The sequence below is a fragment of the Aquarana catesbeiana genome, linkage group LG01 (assembly GCF_042186555.1).
Source record: "Aquarana catesbeiana isolate 2022-GZ linkage group LG01, ASM4218655v1, whole genome shotgun sequence".
In the NCBI taxonomy this organism is placed as follows: domain Eukaryota; kingdom Metazoa; phylum Chordata; class Amphibia; order Anura; family Ranidae; genus Aquarana; species Aquarana catesbeiana.
In genome coordinates this window covers 247,016,697-247,038,941 of record NC_133324.1, presented here as the reverse complement: position 1 = coordinate 247,038,941, position 22,245 = coordinate 247,016,697, and the positions used below count along the sequence as shown (strand labels likewise).

At 41.0% G+C, this 22,245-nt stretch overlaps 1 protein-coding gene across 1 annotated transcript in view; it reads right to left on the bottom strand.

The window, feature by feature from the left end:
- DNAH10 (dynein axonemal heavy chain 10) overlaps nt 1-22,245 on the bottom strand; it is a 246,788-nt gene that overhangs the window by 176,069 nt on the left and 48,474 nt on the right. The window contains exons 11-15 of the mRNA XM_073627593.1: nt 18,221-18,415; nt 17,941-18,111; nt 11,173-11,349; nt 7,891-8,064; nt 3,179-3,348 (exon numbers count right to left, since the gene is read on the bottom strand). Of these exons, the coding sequence (XP_073483694.1) occupies nt 3,179-3,348; nt 7,891-8,064; nt 11,173-11,349; nt 17,941-18,111; nt 18,221-18,415 (887 nt within the window). The remainder of the gene's footprint in view (nt 1-3,178; nt 3,349-7,890; nt 8,065-11,172; nt 11,350-17,940; nt 18,112-18,220; nt 18,416-22,245) is intronic.

Sequence of the window (22,245 nt, the reverse complement as noted above, 5' to 3'; positions counted from 1 at the left end):
CTGATTGGACAGAGGGGGAGCCAATCAGCGGGTCCGGCGGACCCGATGTCCGCCAGCCACCCATGATCATCCCGAGTGAGGCAGAATGGCGCTCTGCCTATGTAAACAAGGCAAATTGCCGTTCTGACAGGAAGAAGATGGAGATCGTGTGTTCCTGCTAGGCAGGAACACGGATCTCTGTCTTCATCGAGTCAGAAAATCCAACACACAGTTAGCAAGAACAACCTAGGGACACACTTAACCCTTTGATCGCCCCTGATTTTAACCCCTTCCCTGCCAGTGACATTAGTACAGTAACAGTGCATATTTTTAGCACTGATCACTGCAATGTCGTCACTGGTTCCCAAAAAAAGTGCCAAAAGTGTCAGTTAGGTGTCCAATTTGTCTGCCGCAATGCTGCTGTCCTGCTAAAAATCTAATAAATAAAAATGCCATAAAAATATCCCATAGTTTGTAGACACGATAACTTTTGTGCAAACCAATCAATATACGCTTATTGTGATTTTTTTACCAAAAATGTGTAGCAGAATACATACTGGTCTAAATTGATGAAGAAATTCATGTTTTATAGCTGAAAGTAAATAATATTGTTTTTTTTTTTTTAAATTGGCACTCTTTTTGTTTATAGCGCAAAAAATAAAAACCACAGAAGTGATCAAATACCACCAAAAGAAAGCTCTATTTGTGAGAAAAAAAAGGACATACATTTTATTTGAGTACAGTGTTGCACGACCGCGCAATTGTCAGTTAAAGTAACGCAGTGCAATATCGCAAAAAATGGCCTGGTCATTAAGGGGGTAAAACCTTCCGGGGCTGAAGTGGTTAAAGACAGGCTCATTCTCCACCGGAATGGTGCTTGGCTAGATCCCGATCCACAGTGGAGGCTGACCACTTTTTAACAAGATCCCTTTGAAATGGATACATAGCTAAAAGTTGCATGGGGAAGCAAATACAGTATCTCGGCAGGGTGTTTCCAAGCTGTATAGTGGAAGACTTGGAAGAGCGGGTGCACTCGTAAAGTCGTTGTTAAAGGGCTCTAAAGGACCCAAAACTAGGACTGGCATTGGTAGAAGTAGCAGACTTATCCTCTAGTTTCATATTAGTGTGCACCACATCAATAACAGCCAATATGGTTTCCTTTAATTTGGGAGTCATAATAGAAGACTGTGACTCATTGGAGGTAAGCTTGTTTGATAAAGATTTGGGTGACTCAGAGTCTCAGTAGCTGATGGCTCAGAGGCTACTAAGGCTACAAGTAGATATAGAATCTACAGATGCAGGTGCGCTTGTGGTCTCCGTGGCCAGAGTCAATAAATAATGGTGTAATTTCAGCCATAAATCTTGTGTGATTGTAGTAAAGACCTCAGACAAGATAGCAGAAGAGCCGCTCACACCCACTGGAGCTATAAAAGCTTCCAAAGATGGGATACGCTCCAGGATTAGAGGGCCACATGATTATAGATGACAGATGTTGGCTGTATCAGTGGGTGTGCTGCAAGCAACAATGGAGCTGTTTCTAGAATGTAAGCTGGGGTCACTCAGTAGAGCAGGGCTGCTTAAGCAATGTAAGGCTCAGGGCATGAGCTAAGACCTCAAGTACTTAAGACATTCAAACAGCTGAAGCAGATGAGGGTCGGATGGTCAGAGGTGACTGTCATCACCTTAGGCAAGAAGCAAAATCAAAACATAGATTGGAATTTTATGTGCTCCTTTGCAATGCAGGAGCACCAGTGGAGAGATGCTTTCTTGATGCTGACTTGCTAAAAAGGCAACACAGAGCATGCCACACAGTAGATAATGGCAGTGCTCAGTCAGTCCCCCAGTGTTAACCACTTCCACAGTGGGCACTGGTGGAAAGCAGGAATTTCAAAGGCATTAATGAGATAACTACGAGTGTTCAGCCAACCCACAAAGTGAAACAGGGCAAGCACTGAGACAATACCAACAGTTCTGGACCTGAAAACCACTCTGAGGTCAACTTGTTATTTGAATCAAAATACCTTACACAAATTTTCCAAGGTAGCCTGACAACATTCAGTCTAGTGGGGTCTGGACATAGCACTTCTAAAGCCAGGTTAAGGATAGCTGCATCAGATAGCTGCAATCAAAGAGTCTTGACTGAGGAAAAAATGTTAAAGAAAAACTAGAAAAATTGGGTTAGACTTTTCCCAGCAGAGCTGAAGAAAAGACTGTCATGCTCCTAGGACAAACTAGAAAAAAAACTGAGAAGGGGTTATCCTGGGCTGGCCGACAGTTTTTTCGTTTGTCAGTGTCCAATCCTAGTGTAGGTAGGAGTATAACCTAAAAGTGAAAGACGTCCTATGCCTCTCTAGAGAAGGGGAAAGAAATACTCATCAACTTAGCAGGAATTAAAGTGTGTGTAGTCTAACTTTTGCTTGGTCTCCGACCCATGGTAGAACCCCATCTTACATGTTTCGCCCAGTAGGGGCGTAATCATAGAGGACATACAAGAAATGTAGGGCCAGCCAGCAGGGATAACATATTGGGGCATTCAAGCAGTATCAATTTTATTTGGGTTTCTGTCCACTTAATTAACTTCTTTTATTGGTTTTCTTTTGGTCTGTTAAATATATAATTAAATGGATTTTATTGATAAATGCAAAAAACCTATTGATCCTACAAGAAATTAAATCAGCAAATAACCCACTGTGCTTTCTGCCTGTGCTGCAATCTTATCAGTTACATTGTTTTCAATTATCTCTGAGGACTACAGAACCCTGCTGCCCTTTTGTGCACAAAAAAAATACCTATTGATCCTTACAGAAATCATGTCAGCTTTTTCTGTCGTTCTCTGTTTGTGCTCACCTCTTATCAGTTACATTCTGCTTAGCTATCTCTGAGGACTACAGAACAACATACCATGAAGTGTGTTACTGGCAGACTCACCCAGTAAAAATTGGAACAAACATGGATAAATGTGCTGCCAACCCTACATTGAAAATACTGATCTCATCCTCTGCAGGAGCAGAAGGTAATTTGAAGAAGCACTTAGTTGGACGTCAGTTATATTCTCTTTACCCCTTGTTATTGTGCCAAGTGATTACTGCATTTTGTTTCATTTTATTTTTATCAAAGGAAGTAATATGACTGCTAAATGTTTCATAAACTAGTATAAATAAAAACGAAAGGAGGTTATAAGGCAGTATATGGAGAGAACCTTAAGAACTTGTCTTCTTGTAGCGCAACATTTCTAGGTAATTCACCAACAACAAATCCTAGTTGTTCCATGTGTTTTGTTTCTGTTATTATTTCTAGGAGTTCAGGAGCAAAGTTCACAGCATAGTGGACATTTTTATAATCAGTGTCAGCCTTGAGCTGGTCCACATCCTGAAAAGATATAAAAAAAAACATATAATTATTACTTTCTAGGCATAACATAAAAAATGTAAACACCCAGAACACAAATATAGGGAACGTACATAACAAAACTTTTATTTTCAGCTTCTAGCATATCATTGACAGGCTGCCACAGGGAAGTCTACCATCCAGATCCAATCAGTTCATACTACACAATATAGTTGCAGGCCAGATCCATCCAGCCTGATATTTCATCCTTTGCTGGTCAACAAGCAGTTGAATCAGAATCTAGCTTTCCTCTTGCACAGTCTAGTGGAGAGAATTCCCTGTGATGGTCTGTGTCTTCATACTCTTGTACAATGCAAAAAGCATCCTCTCAAAACTAGTCTTCTCAATTGGTGTTCAATTTACAACAGCATTTATCAATCTTTTTACCCCAGAGGAACCCTTGAAATAATTTTGAGGTCCCAGGGAGCCCCTGGATTGGGAAAATGCCCCTTACATAAGATCCCTTTCACACTGGGGTGCTTTAGCGCTAAAAATAGCGCCTGCAAAGTGCCCTGAAAGAGCCGCTCCTGTCTCTTTGGTGTGAAAGCCTGAGGGCTTTCACACTGGAGCAGTGCACTGGCAGGACAGTAAAAGAAGTCCTGCTAGCAGCATCTTTGGAGCTGTGAAGGAGTGTATACCGCTCCTCCACCGCTCCTGCCCATTGAAATCATTGGGCAGCGCGGCTATACCGCCGGCAAAGCGCTGCTGCAGCAGCGCTTTGTGGGTGGTTTTAACCCTTTCTTAAAAGCACCCCGCTAGCAGCCGAATACCTCTGCAAAAGCTTAAAAGCGCCCCGCTAGCGGCCGAATACCTCTGCAAATACGACGGTAAATCGCTGCTAAAAATACGACGACGCCCCCACCCCACTGTGAAAGGGGCCTTAGTGATGGTTAGTGGGAAAAATACCCCCGCCCCCTGCAGGATGGCCAGAATGACACCCTTGCAGCTATGCTTCTGATTCTGCTGAGTGGCACTGGACCTGGAGCTATGCAAGCACCATCAGATGGGAGGTCACAGCTCAACGAACCCCTAGCCACCTCTAGAGGAACCCTAATTGAGAATGGCTGCTATACAGCATGGATAATCCATTGATGGAGCATTAGGCAGGCCACAAAATTTGATTAATTTAACCTGGTTTATATTGAATAGGTGAAAATTCTATTAGTGTGTGCCTTGATGGTACTACTTAACCCGACAACTGAAGGAGCCCAGTAGAAAATTGTCAGATGAACAGCATCTGTATACAATCAAATGCAGTCACCGTTTAAGTATTATGACAGCTGGTGGTGCTGGCAGTCAGAATACAATAGCCACACCATAACATTTGTCCATTTGTGCTGTTTATGCTATATAGGAAAATCTCTTAGATTATTTTGGTTTAGCCCACATGACCAGCTTCACACCATCATTTGACTTTGTAATGGTTTCGGCAGTTAGAATATGTAAACCCAACATTTCATATTCCTGATATGTGCCTGTTGAACCATGTACTTGTATGAGAAAGTATCCTTTTCTCTTTGTATTGCTTCCTTTGTGTGGACTCCCTGGTGTTCCTGGCAGTCCCTCTGCTTTCCTAATAAAAACTGACCACACTAGGCACAGTGTGGTCAGTATTCTGGCTGTGCTGGGAACTCTGCGTGCTCTCCTCTAATGATCAGACTGCTGACAACCCCCCTGCACAACCATTCACTGGGAAGTTCAGTGTGCTGCTGTTCCCCCACCCCACAGCACTCTGAGCTGCTTATGCAGCTGAGAAGAGAGGTTATGTAATCACTTATAAAAAAAATTTAAAACAGTATATATAATGAGATATAAATAAATAAATATATATATACACACACACATACATACATACATATATATAGTGGGGAAGGAAAGTATTCAGACCCCCTTCAATTTTTCACTCTTTGTTATATTGCAGCCATTTGCTAAAATCATTTAAGTTCATTTTCTTTCCTCATTAATGTACACACAGCACCCCATATTGACAGAAAAACACAGAATTGTTGACATTTTTGCAGATTTATTAAAAAAGAAAAACTGAAATATCACATGGTCCTAAGTATTCAGACCCTTTGCTCAGTATTTAGTAGAAGCACCCTTTTGATCTAATACAGCCATGAGTCTTTTTGGGAAAGATGCAACAAGTTTTTCACACCTGGATTTTGGGATCCTCTGCCATTCCTCCTTGCAGATCCTCTCCAGTTCTGTCAGGTTGGATGGTAAACGTTGGTGGACAGCCATTTTTAGGTCTCTCCAGAGATGCTCAATTGGGTTTAAGTCAGGGCTCTGGCTGGGCCATTCAAGAACAGTCACGGAGTTGTTGTGAAGCCACTCCTTCGTTATTTTAGCTGTGTGCTTAGGGTCATTGTCTTGTTGGAAGGTAAACCTTCGGCCCAGTCTGAGGTCCTGAGCACTCTGGAGAAGGTTTTCGTCCAGGATACCCCTGTACTTGGCTGCATTCATCTTTCCCTTGATTGCAACCAGTTGTCCTGTCCCTGTAGCTGAAAAACACCCCCACAGCATGATGCTGCCACCACCATGCTTCACTGTTGGGACTGTATTGGACAGGTGGTGAGCAGTGCCTGGTTTTCTCCACACATACCGCTTAGAATTAAGGCCAAAAAGTTCTATCTTGGTCTCATCAGACCAGAGAATATTATTTCTCACCATCTTGGAGTCCTTCAGGTGTTTTTAGCAAACTCCATGCAGGTTTTCATGTGTCTTGCACTGAAGAAAGGCTTCTGTCGCGCCACTCTGCCATAAAGCCCCGACTGGTGGAGGGCTGCAGTGATGGTTGACTTTCTACAACTTTCTCCCATTTCCTGACTGCATCTCTGGAGCTCATCCACAGTGATCTTTGGGTTCTTCTTTACCTCTCTCACCAAGGCTCTTCTCCCCCGATAGCTCAGTTTGGCTGGACGGCCAGCTCTAGGAAGGGTTCTGGTCGTCCCAAACGTCTTCCATTTAAGGATTATGGAGGCCACTGTGCTCTTAGGAACCTTAAGTGCAGCAGAATTTTTTTTGTAACCTTGGCCAGATCTGTGCCTTGCCACAATTCTGTCTCTGAACTCTTCAGGCAGTTCCTTTGACCTCATAATTCTTATTTGCTCTGACATGCACTGTGAGCTGTAAGGTCTTATATAGACAGGTGTGCGGCTTTCCTAATCACGTCCAATCAGTATAATCAAACACAGCTGGACTCAAATGAAGGTGTAGAACCATCTCGAGGATGATCAGAAGAAATGGACAGCACCTGAGTTAAATATATGAGTGTCACTGCAAAGGGTTTGAATACTTTGGACCATGTGATATTTCAGTTTTTCTTTTTTAATAAATCTGCAAAAATGTCAACAATTCTGTGTTTTTCTGTCAATATGGGGTGCTGTGTGTACATTAATGAGGGAAAAAAAGGAACTTAAATGATTTTAGCAAATGGCTGCAATATAACAAAGAGTGAAAAATTTAAGGGAGTCTGAATACTTTCCGTCCCCACTGTGTATATATATATAAAATTGAATGGTTTTTTTTTTACAAGGTGAGGGTTTATATATACTTTTTTAACAGGTAAAGGAGGGTTTACATATACTTTTAAGAACTTTTAAGAACAAAACTGCAGATTTTGGTGTGTGTATCAAAGAAATGTCCAAAGGTATAAAAACCCAATATATAATTTAGCTTGCCTGAAAATATACAAAAGTGAAACAAAGGTCTCTAAAGTTTGTTTCTCCAACTAGAAACGTTATAACACTATAAGCTAAATTTGCCCTTGCCGTTATATTATATGTAATGCACTCTCATGTCTGTATATACCTATTGTGGGTATCATAAGATTGTGTTCAAATATTTGTGGTACAATGAACTGAGCAATCATAATTTCAGTTCTGCATAATTAATTATAAAAGTGATAATAACAAAACAGAGTGCATTCACACTATATTGGTGTTGGTCCCAAAAGTATTGAGACGCCTGCCTTTACACGCACATGAACTTTAATGGCATCCCAGTCTTAGTCCGTAGGGTTCAATAAAGACATGGATGAGCGAGTTTGGGGTGGAGGAACTTGACTGGCCTGCACAGAATCCTGACCTCAACCGGGTGGAACACCTTTGGGGTAATTTAAAGCGGAGACTGCGAGCCAGGCCTTCTCGTCCACATCAGTGCCTGACCTCACAAATGTGCTTCTAGAAGAATGGTCAAACATTCCCATAGACACACTCGGAAACCTTGTGGACAGCCTTCCCAGAAGAGTGGAAATTGTTATAGCTGCAAAGGGTGGGCCAACTCAATATTGAACCCTACGGACTAAGACTGGGATGCCATTAAATCTCATGTGCGTGTAAAGGCAGGCGTCCTAATACTTTTCGTAGTATAGTGTATTTCCAGGTGCAAATGAATGGCAGTAATGAAAGCGAAATAAATTAATAAAGTGTTGCCTTTAGCAGAATGTTAAATCAGATGAGATGATGAGATGAGGTAGTTGTGTAAGAAAAAGGAACTTTATGCCAAGTGTTATCAATTTACCAGATCAGAAGAAAAGCTTGCCTGGTTAATAACATTCTGTGTATTTGTGTTAATGAGCAAATTTCTTTTCAGCAATGATGGCAGAATCTGATCTGTGCTTTCTTTCCAGGCGTCATATTTCTTGTCTTCATATTCCTTCATTTTTCTGGCAACTTCCAAATATTTTGCCTTTGCCTAAAAAACAAATGCAGGATATGTGTGAAAGCAGAAAACTCAAATATAATGTTCTCTACTTGACTGGTTATTAGCCTGACACCAGTGAACAATACAGAGCTGTGTATGAACTATTATGCTGCCTCCATCTCATGCATGAAATCTTATATTCAGCGGCAGATTCTGTCAATAATAGTTTTTATTCTCTCCTATGCCGCCATCCAGTGAAAATGATCTTTTGTGGAGATGGTGCAAAGAAATGTATGTGCAGTTAAATGTGAGTACGCCTAAGCAACTGGCAAACCCCAGTGACTATAGAGGAGGTTGAAGTGGTGAGTAGTTTTAAGTTTTAAGTTCTATAATTGTACTTTTTTTTTAAATCAGTTACATTCAACTTTACATGGAAAAAATAAGTTTTTATTTACTTAAAGTGGCAATAAAGATGAAAAAAAAAAAAAACCTTTTCCCCTGCAAGGCAATGCGATAATGTGCTAGTATGCATTGCATACTAGTACATGATGTGAAACTTACCTTAAAATGAAGCCCTACATTGGCGTGCTGTTACTGCTAACAGGTCCCGGTCTTCACTGCCTTCCAGGTTTGCGTGCTCCAGTCCTTTAAATGGTCGAGCCGTGAGGACATCACACCCACGCATGCGTGCGGGAGCCACTGTTTACGGCACAGAACTCTGAAGGATTGGCACTGGTATGCCGTTCCTTCAGAGCGCATGAGCCGGTGGCGTCCCCGGCTGCTACACAAGTAAATATCTCCTAAATGGTGCACATTTAGAAGATACTTACAGTAAAGCATAAACAATAGACTTTACTACCACTTTAACATAAAATCCATTGCAGAACAGAGGAATGTAGTAATTCTTGGATATTTGGATTATACTGCTGCCTTCAGGATGTTTGGACACTGGCAAACAAAATGAGGCAGCCCTCATATAACCCCGCCTCCAAAGGTCATGCCTCAGTTTTGAGAGAAAGCAGTACACAAGGCCGGTAAAACAGATGAGTGGGACTTTTGTCCCTTAATGGACTTCAAGAAAAAGATTTTACTGTGAGTACAAAAATCTTATTTTTACCATCTGTCCATTGAAGGAAACAGGGATATGGTAACTCTTAGACGTTTGGAACATCCAAAATAAGTCTGAGGAATGGGCAGCCACCACTGAGAGATCCAATGGATGTGGAAATCTTACTACATGGAGCATCTGAAGCAGCCTGATTAACACCTGAACAAAGGCTAGATAAAAATGGACAAAAGCAATCATGGAAATTACCACGACCAAGAAAGAACACCAAGGATTAACCTGGCATTCCAGCACAGAACAGGTAGTAACTGCTATGGGAAATTTGCTACCAGAAAAATGGTGGACCTCAAGCAATGCGGTAGACAATCAATCATGTACAATTTAGAAAACAAGTGAAACAATAGGCCACCTGAAAAGGAGAAACATTTTAGATCATGAGTTAAAGTGATCAGCAAAAAGAATGTTTACTGGGGTAAGGGTCAAAGCCTAGGATAACTAACCCTTGACTGTGGGTAAAAGATGGTTGGACAGACAAGATATGCCCAAACAAAAAGACCAATGGGAAGACCTTTGGAGCAACATGTCTAAAAGACCCTAAGCCTGGAACAGCAGGCTGATCCTAAAACTGCAAATTAGAACATGCTACAACAGTTAGAGTATCAAGGACTCCTTGTAAAGTCGATTCATATGGAACTTGTTGAACTACAGGCATTGCAAGAGAAGTCTGAATCTGAATCAGAGATGGTAATAAGGGGCCTCAGGCACACTTAGAGGAGGAGGTCCAGTATAGCTGAAATCCTGTTTTAGAAGGCCCTATGATGTGCTTTTAACCTCCTGCAAGCAAATTCGAAGTGAATATTAAATGTCTTATGGACATACGAAAGGGCCCCCTCTTCACACTTCAGAGCTGTGATAGACTCTATTGAGGACAACCCTATAGTAATATAGGGTCACAAGATCTATGTTGCAGACATCTGTCCCTTCTAAGGATGACAAGAAATCACCCCTATCAACAACATGTAATTATGGGCTGAGGTCAACCACTGCAGGGGAACTGTCCTCTGTAAACCTTAAAAAAAGGGAAGAAAAAAAAAAAACATCTAGTGCATGTGCAACTATCACCTAGCGATGAAGCGCTCAGTTCTCTCAGCCTTAACCGGTACCACAGTAAGATGGGGGTGGCAGGAATTGTAAAATGGAGTGCTGGTACCAGCTGTGAGCTCTGAGAGACACAGCAGAGGCTCTGCCATGGGGTTGAACCCAGAGAGCGCTTTGCAGATAACTAACATAGTATACAAATGTTTGGAAATGGCCACAATGCAGAGCCAATGCCTGAAAGTGACATTCTGGGCAACCCTCAAAATTTTGGGGTCCACATACAACTTTCAAAGGCTAATATAGCTTAAACACAGATGATTACTGCGCAAGTCTTCAGAGACTGGGTCACACCAGAGTTTGTGGCATGGCTCTGGACCTGGAGAGTGTTCTGCTGCCAACACAGTACACAGAGGTCTAGAAAGGGCCACAATGCAGAGCCCAGTACCTGAAGATTACATTTCAGGATAACACTGCAGTCTTCAGTCCAGCGGAGTCCAGGTATGGCTTCCAAGCCTATTGTTGAGGATACACCGATCCAAAAAGCTGCTGTGTAGTGACTAGGTCTAGCAGTGTTTTTGAAGTCTTCATTGAAATCACTGAAGAAAAATATACCAGAGTAGCTTAAGTTTAGTGAAAAAAAAAAAAAAAAGGCAATATGATGCTAAAGCCATGCTAAGCAAAAAGCTTCCAACCTCCTAGGATGCTAGCAAAAATGTGAGGCATGATGGTTGTAGGTGGGGTTACACGGGGTAAAGCTGAATGTTTTTTTGATTGCTAGTGTCCAAACCTTCTGAAGGAGGCTGTATAAGACAAATGTCCATAAATTACTACATTATTGTGTTCCTCAATGGACGATGTAGAAAATTGCATTTCCGTAATTGCCCAATTTTCATGGGAGATTTTAAAATTCTGAATGAAAGGTCCACTTTAGGGCACCATTATAAGAACTTTCATTTTAAAAGAACCCTTCTCATTAGTGTATGTGAACATCTTACCATCTTTCCACGCTCTGAAGATAACATCTCTTCCATTTCTAGGAATCTGATGATTGTATGCTTGATTCGGTGGAAAAGTGATCTCTCCCAGTATATAGATCCAGCCACTGGAGGATGATTTTTGTACAGAGGAGGATTATCCTGGTTTTTCACAAATAGGTTGTTCACTATATCCACCTGCAAAGCAAAATAAAAAGACCAACTCTGTGAGATAAACTGCACTGTTAAATTTTGTTCTCATTCTCATTTAATCAGTTCACAAGTAAAAAATCCTGAAATCAAAATCAGCAAAACTAAATGGATTAAAGTATACAAACATAAATAAAAAATGTCAAATACTCCATTTGAATACAGTATCCATGGCACAAAGAGTATTAATAGCGATATCCCCCCTGGTCAAAAAAAACGCAACATATACATTTATTAGCATGTTGCAATTCTCCTGTTTGTTGTTGTATGAAAACACCTAAAAAGAAGGCTACAAACATAAAACACCCTAAGCGGTCAGACAAAAACCATTAGACCCACTGGTTCCAATCCTATCCAATCTAGTGACTCTAACTTGATAGCCAATCTCAGTAATTAAAACTGTTCAAAAGGCATGAACTTTAAGTGAAGCTTTTGGCAGAGAAATACTTTTGGCAATGCAGTATATTCATCACAACTTGAAAGTGTTGGTAATTACATGTAAATTGCTACTAAATAAACATATAAATCGTTTATTATGTTAGACAAACAAAATAAAGTATAATAATGAAATAGATTGTTGGAGTGTTCATTCTACAGATATACTGTAGGTCAGGCATCACTAAATTCCGGAGCGCGGTCTGCGTCCGGAATGAGCCACTGTCCCACCCAATCCTCCGCAGTCCTGCCATTTAGGAACTGGTTCTCCCCCTCAGCCATTGCCACCTCTGACATCTCCACAGGCTGCCATCTGGAGGCAAGACAGTTCTGGATGAGGGCGGGAGCTGCCAGGTTAACTTTAAGTTAAGCAGTAGGTGATTGGTTGCTAAGACATAGAGCGGTCCTAGTAACCAATCACAAGCTGATTAACAGGAAAAGTAGCTCCGGTGCTCCATTCAGAACTGTCTTGCCTCCTGATGTCAGCTCTAGACCTGCTTTGTCTTCCACCCTCAGCCCTGTGTAAGGTAGGACAGGGGAGAGGGCTATGCCACTGCTGTGAAGGATTGGGAGGAAGCCAGGGGTGATATAAGAGGGGGCTGAGAAAAGGAGTCTGAAGAATGAGGTGGGTGATATAAAAGGGGGGAGGGGCTGAGAACAGGAATGTAAAGGAGTAGGGCAGGGTGATATGAAGAGGGGCTAAGGACAGAAATGTGAAGGGGGGGGGTGATACTGTATGCAGTGGTGGCTGGTGCTTAATTTTCTTGCAAGGGGCCCCCCCAAGCCAGCCAGCCACCTGCCACCAAGAACCTCCCCCAGCTCGCTCAATTGCCGCCCCCCCCGTCGCTCGCCACATTGCTTTGCCCCCGGCGTCTCCTCCTGAGTCCCAGCAGTCGCTTCTCCTCCCGGCCAATTAGGACTTAGGACTAGCAGCCAATCGGGTCTCAGGTCTCACGCTTCCTGATTGGCTGGGAGGAGAAACAGGAAGACATTAGCGAATATTAATTTGTTAATGTCACACAACTGGATGGGCTCCGGGCCAAGCCAACTATAGCCTCAGGCTCTAATCATGTGCTTAAAAAAACAACCCATTGAAATCCATGCGTTCAGCACCCTGCATGTAGATTCGGGCCCTGCGCATGGATTAAGGGGGCGGCCCCTGTGCCCTGCATGAGCGCCCGAGACTGACTGTATGAAACGGGGCTGAGGACTGAAATGTAATGGAATAGATGGGTGATATGAAGGGAAGCTAGGACAGGAATGTGAAGGAGGAGGGGGTGATAACAAGTGGGGGCTGAGGACAGGAAGGGAGGAGGGTCATATGAAGGAGCAGTGCTGTGCAGGGGGAACTGAGAATACTGATGAATTAATGGGATTGTGATGTGAAGGATCTGAGGTTACGTTTACAGTATTGCAATTTGCGTTGTGCGTGTAGGTAGCATATTCATTTCAATGGGCTGGCTTACATGCAGAAATGCAGAAAAGGAAGTCCCTGATCTTATTTTAAATTGAAGTGCTCTAGAATTTCCTGGTAGAGGGCTGCGCTGGCTTTGGACTTGATAATACACAGTGGACCAACACCACTAGATGAGCTGAAAGCCACTATGAAAGAAACCTGGGCTTCCATAACACCTCAGCAGTGCCTCAGGCTGATCGCCTCCATGCCACGCTGCATTGATGCAGCAATTCATACAAAAGAAACACCGACCAAGTATTGAGTGCATACTATACTGTACATGGACATACTTTTCAGTAAGCCAACATTTCTGTATTAAAAATCCTTTTTTTTTATTGGTCTTATGTAATATTCAAATTTTCTGAGATACTGAATTTTGGGTTTTCACTAGCTGTAAGCCATAAATCATCACAATTAAAAGAAAGAAATGCTTGAAATATACCACTCTGTGTGTAACGCATCTATATAAAATATATGAGTTTCACTTTTTACTGATTAATTACTGAAATAAATTAACTTTTTGATGATATTCTAATTTTATGAGATGCGCCCGTATCTCTCTCTCTCTCTCTCTCTCTATATATATATATATATATATATATATATATATATATATATATATATATATATATATATACATACACACACACACACACACATACTGTGTGTGTGTGTGTGTGTGTATATATATATATATATATATACATATACACACACACACACACACACACACACACACACACACACACACACACACGCACACACACAGTACCCTATATATATATATATATATGTATATATATATATATATATATATATATGTGAGTTTTGTTTTTCTTTGACTAGATGATCTGTACCTAGTGTTTTCACGGAATTTGATAAAAACTGAATGTTGCTGACATATACTGGGTATATCTATACTTGATGTGTGGTTGCTTTCTGAGCAGTAATAGGACATTTCTTCTTTACTTTCATGATTGGATGCCTTCGTGACTTTACATAATATGACTGCAGGCAGTACATCTGTATCTGATGAATAAAAACTCTGACAGTCTGTCTCATTATTATGCTTTGCTTGTCTCATACAACAAAAGATTTATATGTTTATTCTGTAGCAGTTTAAATGTACTTACTTTCAAGTTGTGATGATTATGCTGCATTGCCTGCAGCAAGTACATGATGTAAAAATTATTTTGGATTATATATAATGTGGTGCCTTGGCACTGCCAAAAACTTTAGTTAAAGTTTGTGCCTTTTGTGATCGACTGTCAAGCTATAGAGTCACTACAGTAGTTATGTTTAGGACCATTGGGTCTTTTGTCTAACCACTTAGAAGTGTAATATTCGGGGTGTTTTAGGTGTTTTCAGATAATTTACCTTTTTCTAAATTAATACAATTTTCTATGTTGTTGTTGTTGTGGTACAGCAATCGTTTTTTTATTATCTCTCCTATATTAAAGCAATAAAACATTGTGATTAGCTCTAACCCTTTCCCGCTCTACTCAAAAGAAGTTTTTGTCTGTGCCCCCATATGGAGAGATTTCTCAACATTTCCAGTGTGGATAATGAGTGAATAAGGCTTCAGATCTGTACACAAACTAATTGAGGACAATCTGATAGTCTTCACCTGTGGATACATCTTGCCCTATTCTATCTCTTTCTTCCTGCCCGATGTCGCATCTACAATTATGCCGCCTCGGCTCCCGTAGAGAGGTAATGTCCCTGGCCCACCCCACTCCCACCACAGCACACTGCACTTGTTGCTTCAGTCGGTGAGTGCATTTGGTTAAAACAGCTATAGATGCTTAATGTTCATTTCATCATTTTCTACTTTTTTACATGGACTCTATGGTTCATTATACTTTTATATATATCCTTTAGGAAACCCAATCGCATCAGCTCCTGATGAGTGGGGATACACCCACGAAACGCGTCGAGCTTTGTATTAACGATGCCCCAGCTACATCGTACATGGAACCATAGTTATTTATACCACACGTTTTCCTTAATTACATCAATTCTTTCCTTACTCAAGAAATGCACATCTACCATGTGGGTGCACGTGTCGGTATCAGGCTTGTTGTTGCTAGCAATACTATGCTATATTACTGCTTTATTTACATTGGATCATGTGCTGTTATACGTATATACAATTTCTATTATGTTTATGTTATGTGTACATCTCCTATGCATACATTAATGAACTGTTTACTGTATATGAAATGAATACTCTTTTATTGTTTGGTATTATTTACAAGTAATAAACATTTCTTAATGCATTTTTTACTATGGTCTATTTTTACCTCCACTACCCAAGCGCTTCATTTAAACTCCCAACTTCCCTCTCAAGTGTACCTATATTCGGGATGGAGACACACTAGTGTGCCTCATTTAAAGTCCCAAACACCCCCCTCATATATCCATATATTACCGGGATGGAAGCAATTGGTTATATGGGATTGGTAGTGCTCCCCTACCCTCCCTGTGTGAGGTCTGCCTTTACTCAAAAGGTACCATTATCTATAGGACATTGTCCCGTTTATACGTTTATAGATACATTTATTCTTTAGTCGTGGACACATTATTGTCTATTTTACTTATTTATTCTACTTTTATATGCAGCATCTTGGTTACCGATTCCATGCCCCACATTGCTTTTTCCCTTACAGATGCCCTAGATATATCTTCCACCTGACCAGCATTCGTGCCCTGTGTGTGGTGATTGGGCGTGTGGGTGGTGCTGGGCTCTCCTCCTTGCGGGAGCCGCGATGCGCCAGTGGGTCCTCCCTTTCTCCCCATCTACTTTGTGATCGGGGGATCGGGTGGACGCCCCTCTGCGCATCGGCGCCACGCCCCCTGCGTCGTGCGCATGACGTCAGCTTTTGACGTCACTGCGCCGACGTCCAGTGTTTTCCACCTTGGTGTCCCTAGGGAGGAGCCTCTCCACGCCGACGGCTGAGTGTTACTCGGTTCAGGTGCGGCGGCTCCTCCTCTGCGTCACCCACATGGCGTTGGCGGCATACTTATACTCCCCATTGGGAGCTGGCTGTTCACACGGCCAGTCTCTTTCTGGGGTCTCTGCAGACCAGCCCTACGTTCAACGTTCGGCTGGTGGTGCCTTCTGATGCTGCATTTGGGTAGGTTCGATGTCCCTTTTCTTCTCCTCTTTCCTCTGCTTTGTGTTTTGCTGTTTCTTGGTGTATGTGTCTATTTCTATGGTGATCCTGCCTTATTCCTACTTATTAGTCACTTTTCACTTCCAATTTCTCCGGCACTTTTTGCTATTATGCTTTTACCCTTTTTGGTCACTTTTACTCCTATCCTTACGTCACTCACCTGTGAGCACAGAACCCCATATACATATACTATTTACGCCATCACTTTTCTTGGAACTCTCTGGGTACACTGTTTACTTTTCAACTAATATTACTCATAAAATATCATTTTAAACCAGATATATACTTAATGGAATATATTATTCTGTTCCCAGAACTGTTTGTTCCTACGACAGTACATCTTCACCTGTGGATACATCTTGCCCCATTCTATCTCTTTCTTCCTGCCCGATGTCGCATCTACAATTATGCCGCCTCGGCTCCCGTAGAGAGGTAATGTCCCTGGCTCACCCCGCTCCCACCACAGCACACTGCACTTGTTGCTCGAGTCGGTGAGTGCATTTGGTAAAAACAGCTATAGATACTTAATGTTCATTTCATCATTTTCTACTTTTTTACATGGACTCTATGGTTCATTATACTTTTATATATATCCTTTAGGAAACCCAATCGCATCAGCTCCTGATGAGTGGGGATACACCCACGAAACGCGTCGAGCTTTGTATTAACGATGCCCCAGCTACATCGTACATGGAACCATAGTTATTTATACCACATGTTTTCCTTAATTACATCAATTCTTTCCTTACTCAAGAAATGCACATCTACCATGTGGGTGCACGTGTCGGTATCAGGCTTGTTGTTGCTAGCAATACTATGCTATATTACTGCTTTATTTACATTGGATCATGTGCTGTTATACGTATATACAATTTCTATTATGTTTATGTTATGTGTACATCTCCTATGCATACATTAATGAACTGTTTACTGTATATGAAATGAATACTCTTTTATTGTTTGGTATTATTTACAAGTAATAAACATTTCTTAATGCATTTTTTACTATGGTTTATTTTTACCTCTACTACCCAAGCGCTTCATTTAAAGTCCCAACTTCCCTCTCAAGTGTACTCAAATTGTATATCTGACAAGTATACAGATTTGTTTTTTTATATTTTTATTGAAAAGTGATCCCTTTTTATGACAAAAGTTAGGGGGTAGAGCAAAATACCCATAGAACCATATCATTGCTAATTTTGCATTAAAAAAGTCTAGCCTTCGTTTTACAGAATTGTGACTGTTAGGATTGTCACTTAAACATTTTTTAAGGAAGTCGCAACTGCTTCTCTTAAGAAGTCATACCTTCATAAATCATGTCAGACGGATTTCATTTGCCCATCTCTGTATTTGTAGGATTGTCGGTATAGCCTTGCACAAGTGCCAAAATTAGCAGCTTATTAACAGGTGTATGTGACAACTGTATAGTTAGCTAATGTACACAGCATGTAGCACATATGGAAACATTTACGATTAAAGCAGTCATTTTTTATGGCATGGATGGTATCATACCTCTTTACAATACTGCTCCAATATAGCGTTAAATTTCATCATCATCTGCTTGTTAATGGCTTCTCGTGACCGGATGTGTTTAAATTTTAATAACATGTCAAAAGCGGCTTCAGCTGAACGAAGTGTTTTGAATGATTCATCAATGAAGCTGATTGCTTCACCTTCAATAGCCTGTACATAAAGGTGACATGTCAGCATCAGGTCTTGACAAAGCAGTATTTTCATGAAGTCTTATTTTAATCCAGCTAATAATGTTCTCTACAAAAGAGAAGTCACATACCTGGACTTCATTTTTAAAGTCATCCATAACAAGCTTCCACTGATGGGAATGTGTGATACTGAAAGGATCAAATGTTAAATTTTCCATTGGTTTGATAAGACCATCAACTCTGTTCAAGACGTCATCTATACGCTTGGGATCTCCAGTCACTGCTTTTAGCTCTGCACCAAAAATGTTGTAGAACTCTTCTAAAACCTGTTTGTGGGAAAAGGAAAAACATATGACCATATTTTCACATTAACTTATCCTGTAACCCCATTTATCTCTATACCGTAGTATTTGTTGGAGAGAAAACTCATGTTTTGCTCTCAGGTTAGTTTTCAACAGCCTAACAACAGAGTCTGTCAGAGAAAAATGACAATTTCAGAATTTTATAACCACTTTTATATTATTTCCTCTTCTGTTTTTAATTTAATGTTTAAGACCCCACCATCCTGCTGGTGTAGGGAACATCAATCAAGCAAGTTAGAAATAAGCCTCGATTTTCATTGTTCTCCCATGAGAAAAGCTGCCAATAATGATCATTTCTTTTCATGCATGAATAAGATTGTTTTTTACCCTCAAAGTTCTCTGGGTAATTAAATTAATCAAATTGCTACTTTTCCTATAATCTCTAAGATAGGGGTACCTACATGTGATGATATTGTTGCTGATTTCACATAAACCACTTTTATTATTACTATATTCTTATGCCCCGTACATACGATCGGAAATTCCCCCAGCAAAAGTCCGATGCGAGCTTTTGGTCAGAAAAAATCCCGTCTGTGTGTATGCTCCATCGGACTTTTGCTGGCAGAATTCCAGCCAGCAAAAGATTGAGAGCAGGTTCTCTATTTTTCGGTTGGAAAAAGTTTCGATCGGAAATTCCGATCGTCTGTACAAATTCCGACGCGCATTTGACGCATGCTCGGAAGCATTGAACTTCATTTTCTCAGCTCGTCATAGTGTTGTACGTCACCGCGTTCTTGACGGTCGGAAGTTCAGAGAACTTTTTTGTGACCGTGTGTATGCAAGCCAAGCTTGAGCGGAATTCCATCGAAAAAACCATCCAAGTTTTTTCCGACGGAAAATCCGCTCCTGTGTACGGGGCATTAGAATCTGATACAACCTACTTGATGGATGTAGGGCATAAAAAATCCTCAGTCCTGTAAATATAATGTTATAACATAATTTATGGTCTCTTTTGCACCCTTATGGATGCTCATTCTTCCAAAGTATGCACAACCTCATATACCGCTTTCTGTACTGTTGAAACATAGATGTGCAACCATTAAAGACTTTAGAAGATTGTACTTTCTAAAACATATAGTTTCCCCATTTCAGCAGCTCAGTAACAAAGTGGAAACAAAGTACAATAGTCCTTTTCATGTTTCATGTAGAAAAAGATTATGCAGTACAACAAGGCACTACATAATATATCAAATTGCTTACCCATATTAGAATTGTGTTGTTCTGCACCAATACACAAACCATGTATTGCTTTTTAAAACTGCTGCTGTCAAAATGGACCAAAACATCTTGAATTGGGGCAGGGGTGCATCTAGGATTACATCTATGATGTCCTTTTGTTATGTTTTACTGTTTATACAGTTGATTTCACTGACCTGTTTGACAGCACTTCGTTCAATAGAAAGGTGTAGTATACCCTTAAAGCGTATCTAAACCCCAAAACAAAAATGTAATATATTGCAGCTTACCAATCCTCAAGACTCCTTTCACACTGAGGCTGTTTTCAGGCGTTTTAGCTCTAGAAATAGCCTCTAAAAAGCATCTGAAAACTGCCTCCCATTCTGTGCAATGAGTGCTTTCACACTCGGGCATTGCGCCTGCGGGACGTTAGGAAAAGTCCTGCAAGCAGCATCTTTGGGGCCCCCCTGCCCATTGAAATTAATGGGTAGCGCATCCAAATCGCTTTAAAAGCGTTTTGAAAGCGCGCAAAATGGGACTTTCTCACGTGACCTTAAAAAAAATCCGCCTGCTAGCGCCTGAAAAGCACCGCAAAAACGACCGGCGCTTTAATGCTGTTTTAGCGGCACTACAGTGTGAAAAGGCTCTTAATGTGGAGCTGCAGTTTTTAAATGTATTTTACCTGATGACTTGGCCAATAACACACTCCCTGTTTTAAGATGGATGGAGAAGCAACGGAGACACCTTTTTATAGCAATCATTGTCAATCTTGGGAGAAGGTAGTGTTAGGTGGCCTAGAAAATTTAGTTACAGCAGTTACAGCTTTTTTTTTCTTTTGGGATACAGGTTTTACATAAATAAACAACAGCTGACCATTGTAAGCACCCTTGCCAGTGTTTGTCTCAACCCTCTAACTAGATACGTACAATTCGTTTAGGTCCAAATATAAATTCGGACAAATTTTTGGTTATTGGGATACTAGGATGTATCCTATTTTCTGAATGAAATAGTAATGAAGTTAGTTGAAATTCGTTTAACCGCTGGCCGGCCAGCACACAATGATGTAAGTCGGCACAATGGCTGCGCAAATGGGCGTACCTGTACATCCCCTTTAAGACGCGGCTCAGTGGGCGCGCACCCGCCACGTACTCCGTGACAGTGCCCGCGGGTCCTGCGGATTCAATGTCTGCCGGGGGCACGCGATCGTGACACGGAGCGACAGAAAGGGGAGAAGACTATGTAAACAAGGCATTTCCCTGTTCTGCCTAGCAACATGACAGGGATCTACAGCTCCCTGTCATCAGGAGCAGTGATTTCTGTCATGTTGTAGTGAGCCCATCCCGCCCACAGTTAGAATCACTCCCTAGGACACACTTAACCCCTTGATTGCCCCCTGGTGTTTAACCCCTTCCCTGCCAGTGTCATTTACACAGTAATCAGTGCATATTTATAGTACTGATCGCTGTATAAATGACAATGGGCCCAAAATAGTGTCAAAAGTGTCCGATGTGTCCACCATAATGTCGCAGTCACGATAAAAATCGCAGCTCGCCGCCATTACTATAAAAAAAAAATAATAATAAAAATGCCATAAATCTATACCCTATTTTGTAGACACTATAACTTTTGCGCAAATCAATCAATATACGCTTATTGCGTTTTTTTTTTTACCAAAAATATGTAGAAGAAGAATAGATATCGGCCTAAACTGAGAAAGAAAGTTTTTTATATATTTTTGGGGGATATTTATTATAGCAAAAAGGAAAAAATATTGCTTTATTTTTCAAAATTGTCGCTCTTTTTTTGTTTATAGCACAAAAACTAAAAACCGCAGAGGTGATCAAATACCACCAAAAGAAATCTCTATTTGTGGGAAAAAAAGAACGTCAATTTTGTTTGAGTTCAATGTCGCACGACTGCACAATTGTCAGTTAAAGCGACGCAGTGCCGTATCGCATAAAGTGCTCTGGTCAGGAAGGGGGTAAATTCTTCCGGGGCTGAAGTGGTTAATTGCATTTTGTATATTTGTTTTATAACCCATTTCAAATTTTCAGAACAATTCGAATTCAGATCAGTCGAAAAATGATTGACCAATTTGAATTCTGTGTGAAGAATACCTGGTTGTTAAGGAGCGGGTCGAAAAGCTGTCCGACGCGTCCTTGACAACCAATGAATTATTAGCAATCAGCCAGTTTCCCCACTGACAGCTGATTGTAAAAAAAAAAGAATGAAATATGAAATATGCACAAAAAACAAAAAAAAAAAAAAAAACACCCCCCCCAATCCATACCTGGCCCTTTAGGTCTGGTATGGATTTTAACCACTTTCTTAGCTTCCATCTCATACTTGCTTCAGAGCATGCGTCTTTTTTGGTCCGTCGGACCAGCATACAGACGATCGGTTTTCCCGATAGGAATTGGGTCCGTCGGAAAGATTTAGAACATATTTCTTCGTCCGTCAGATTTTTCGAAAAAAAAAAGTCAGATGAGGCCTACACACGATCGGTATATACGATGAAAAGCTTCCATCTGACTTTTTTTGTTGGACATTCCGCTCGTGTGTATGCGGTATTAGAATGACAATTGCGCAGTCATGCTACACTGTACCCAAATGAAATT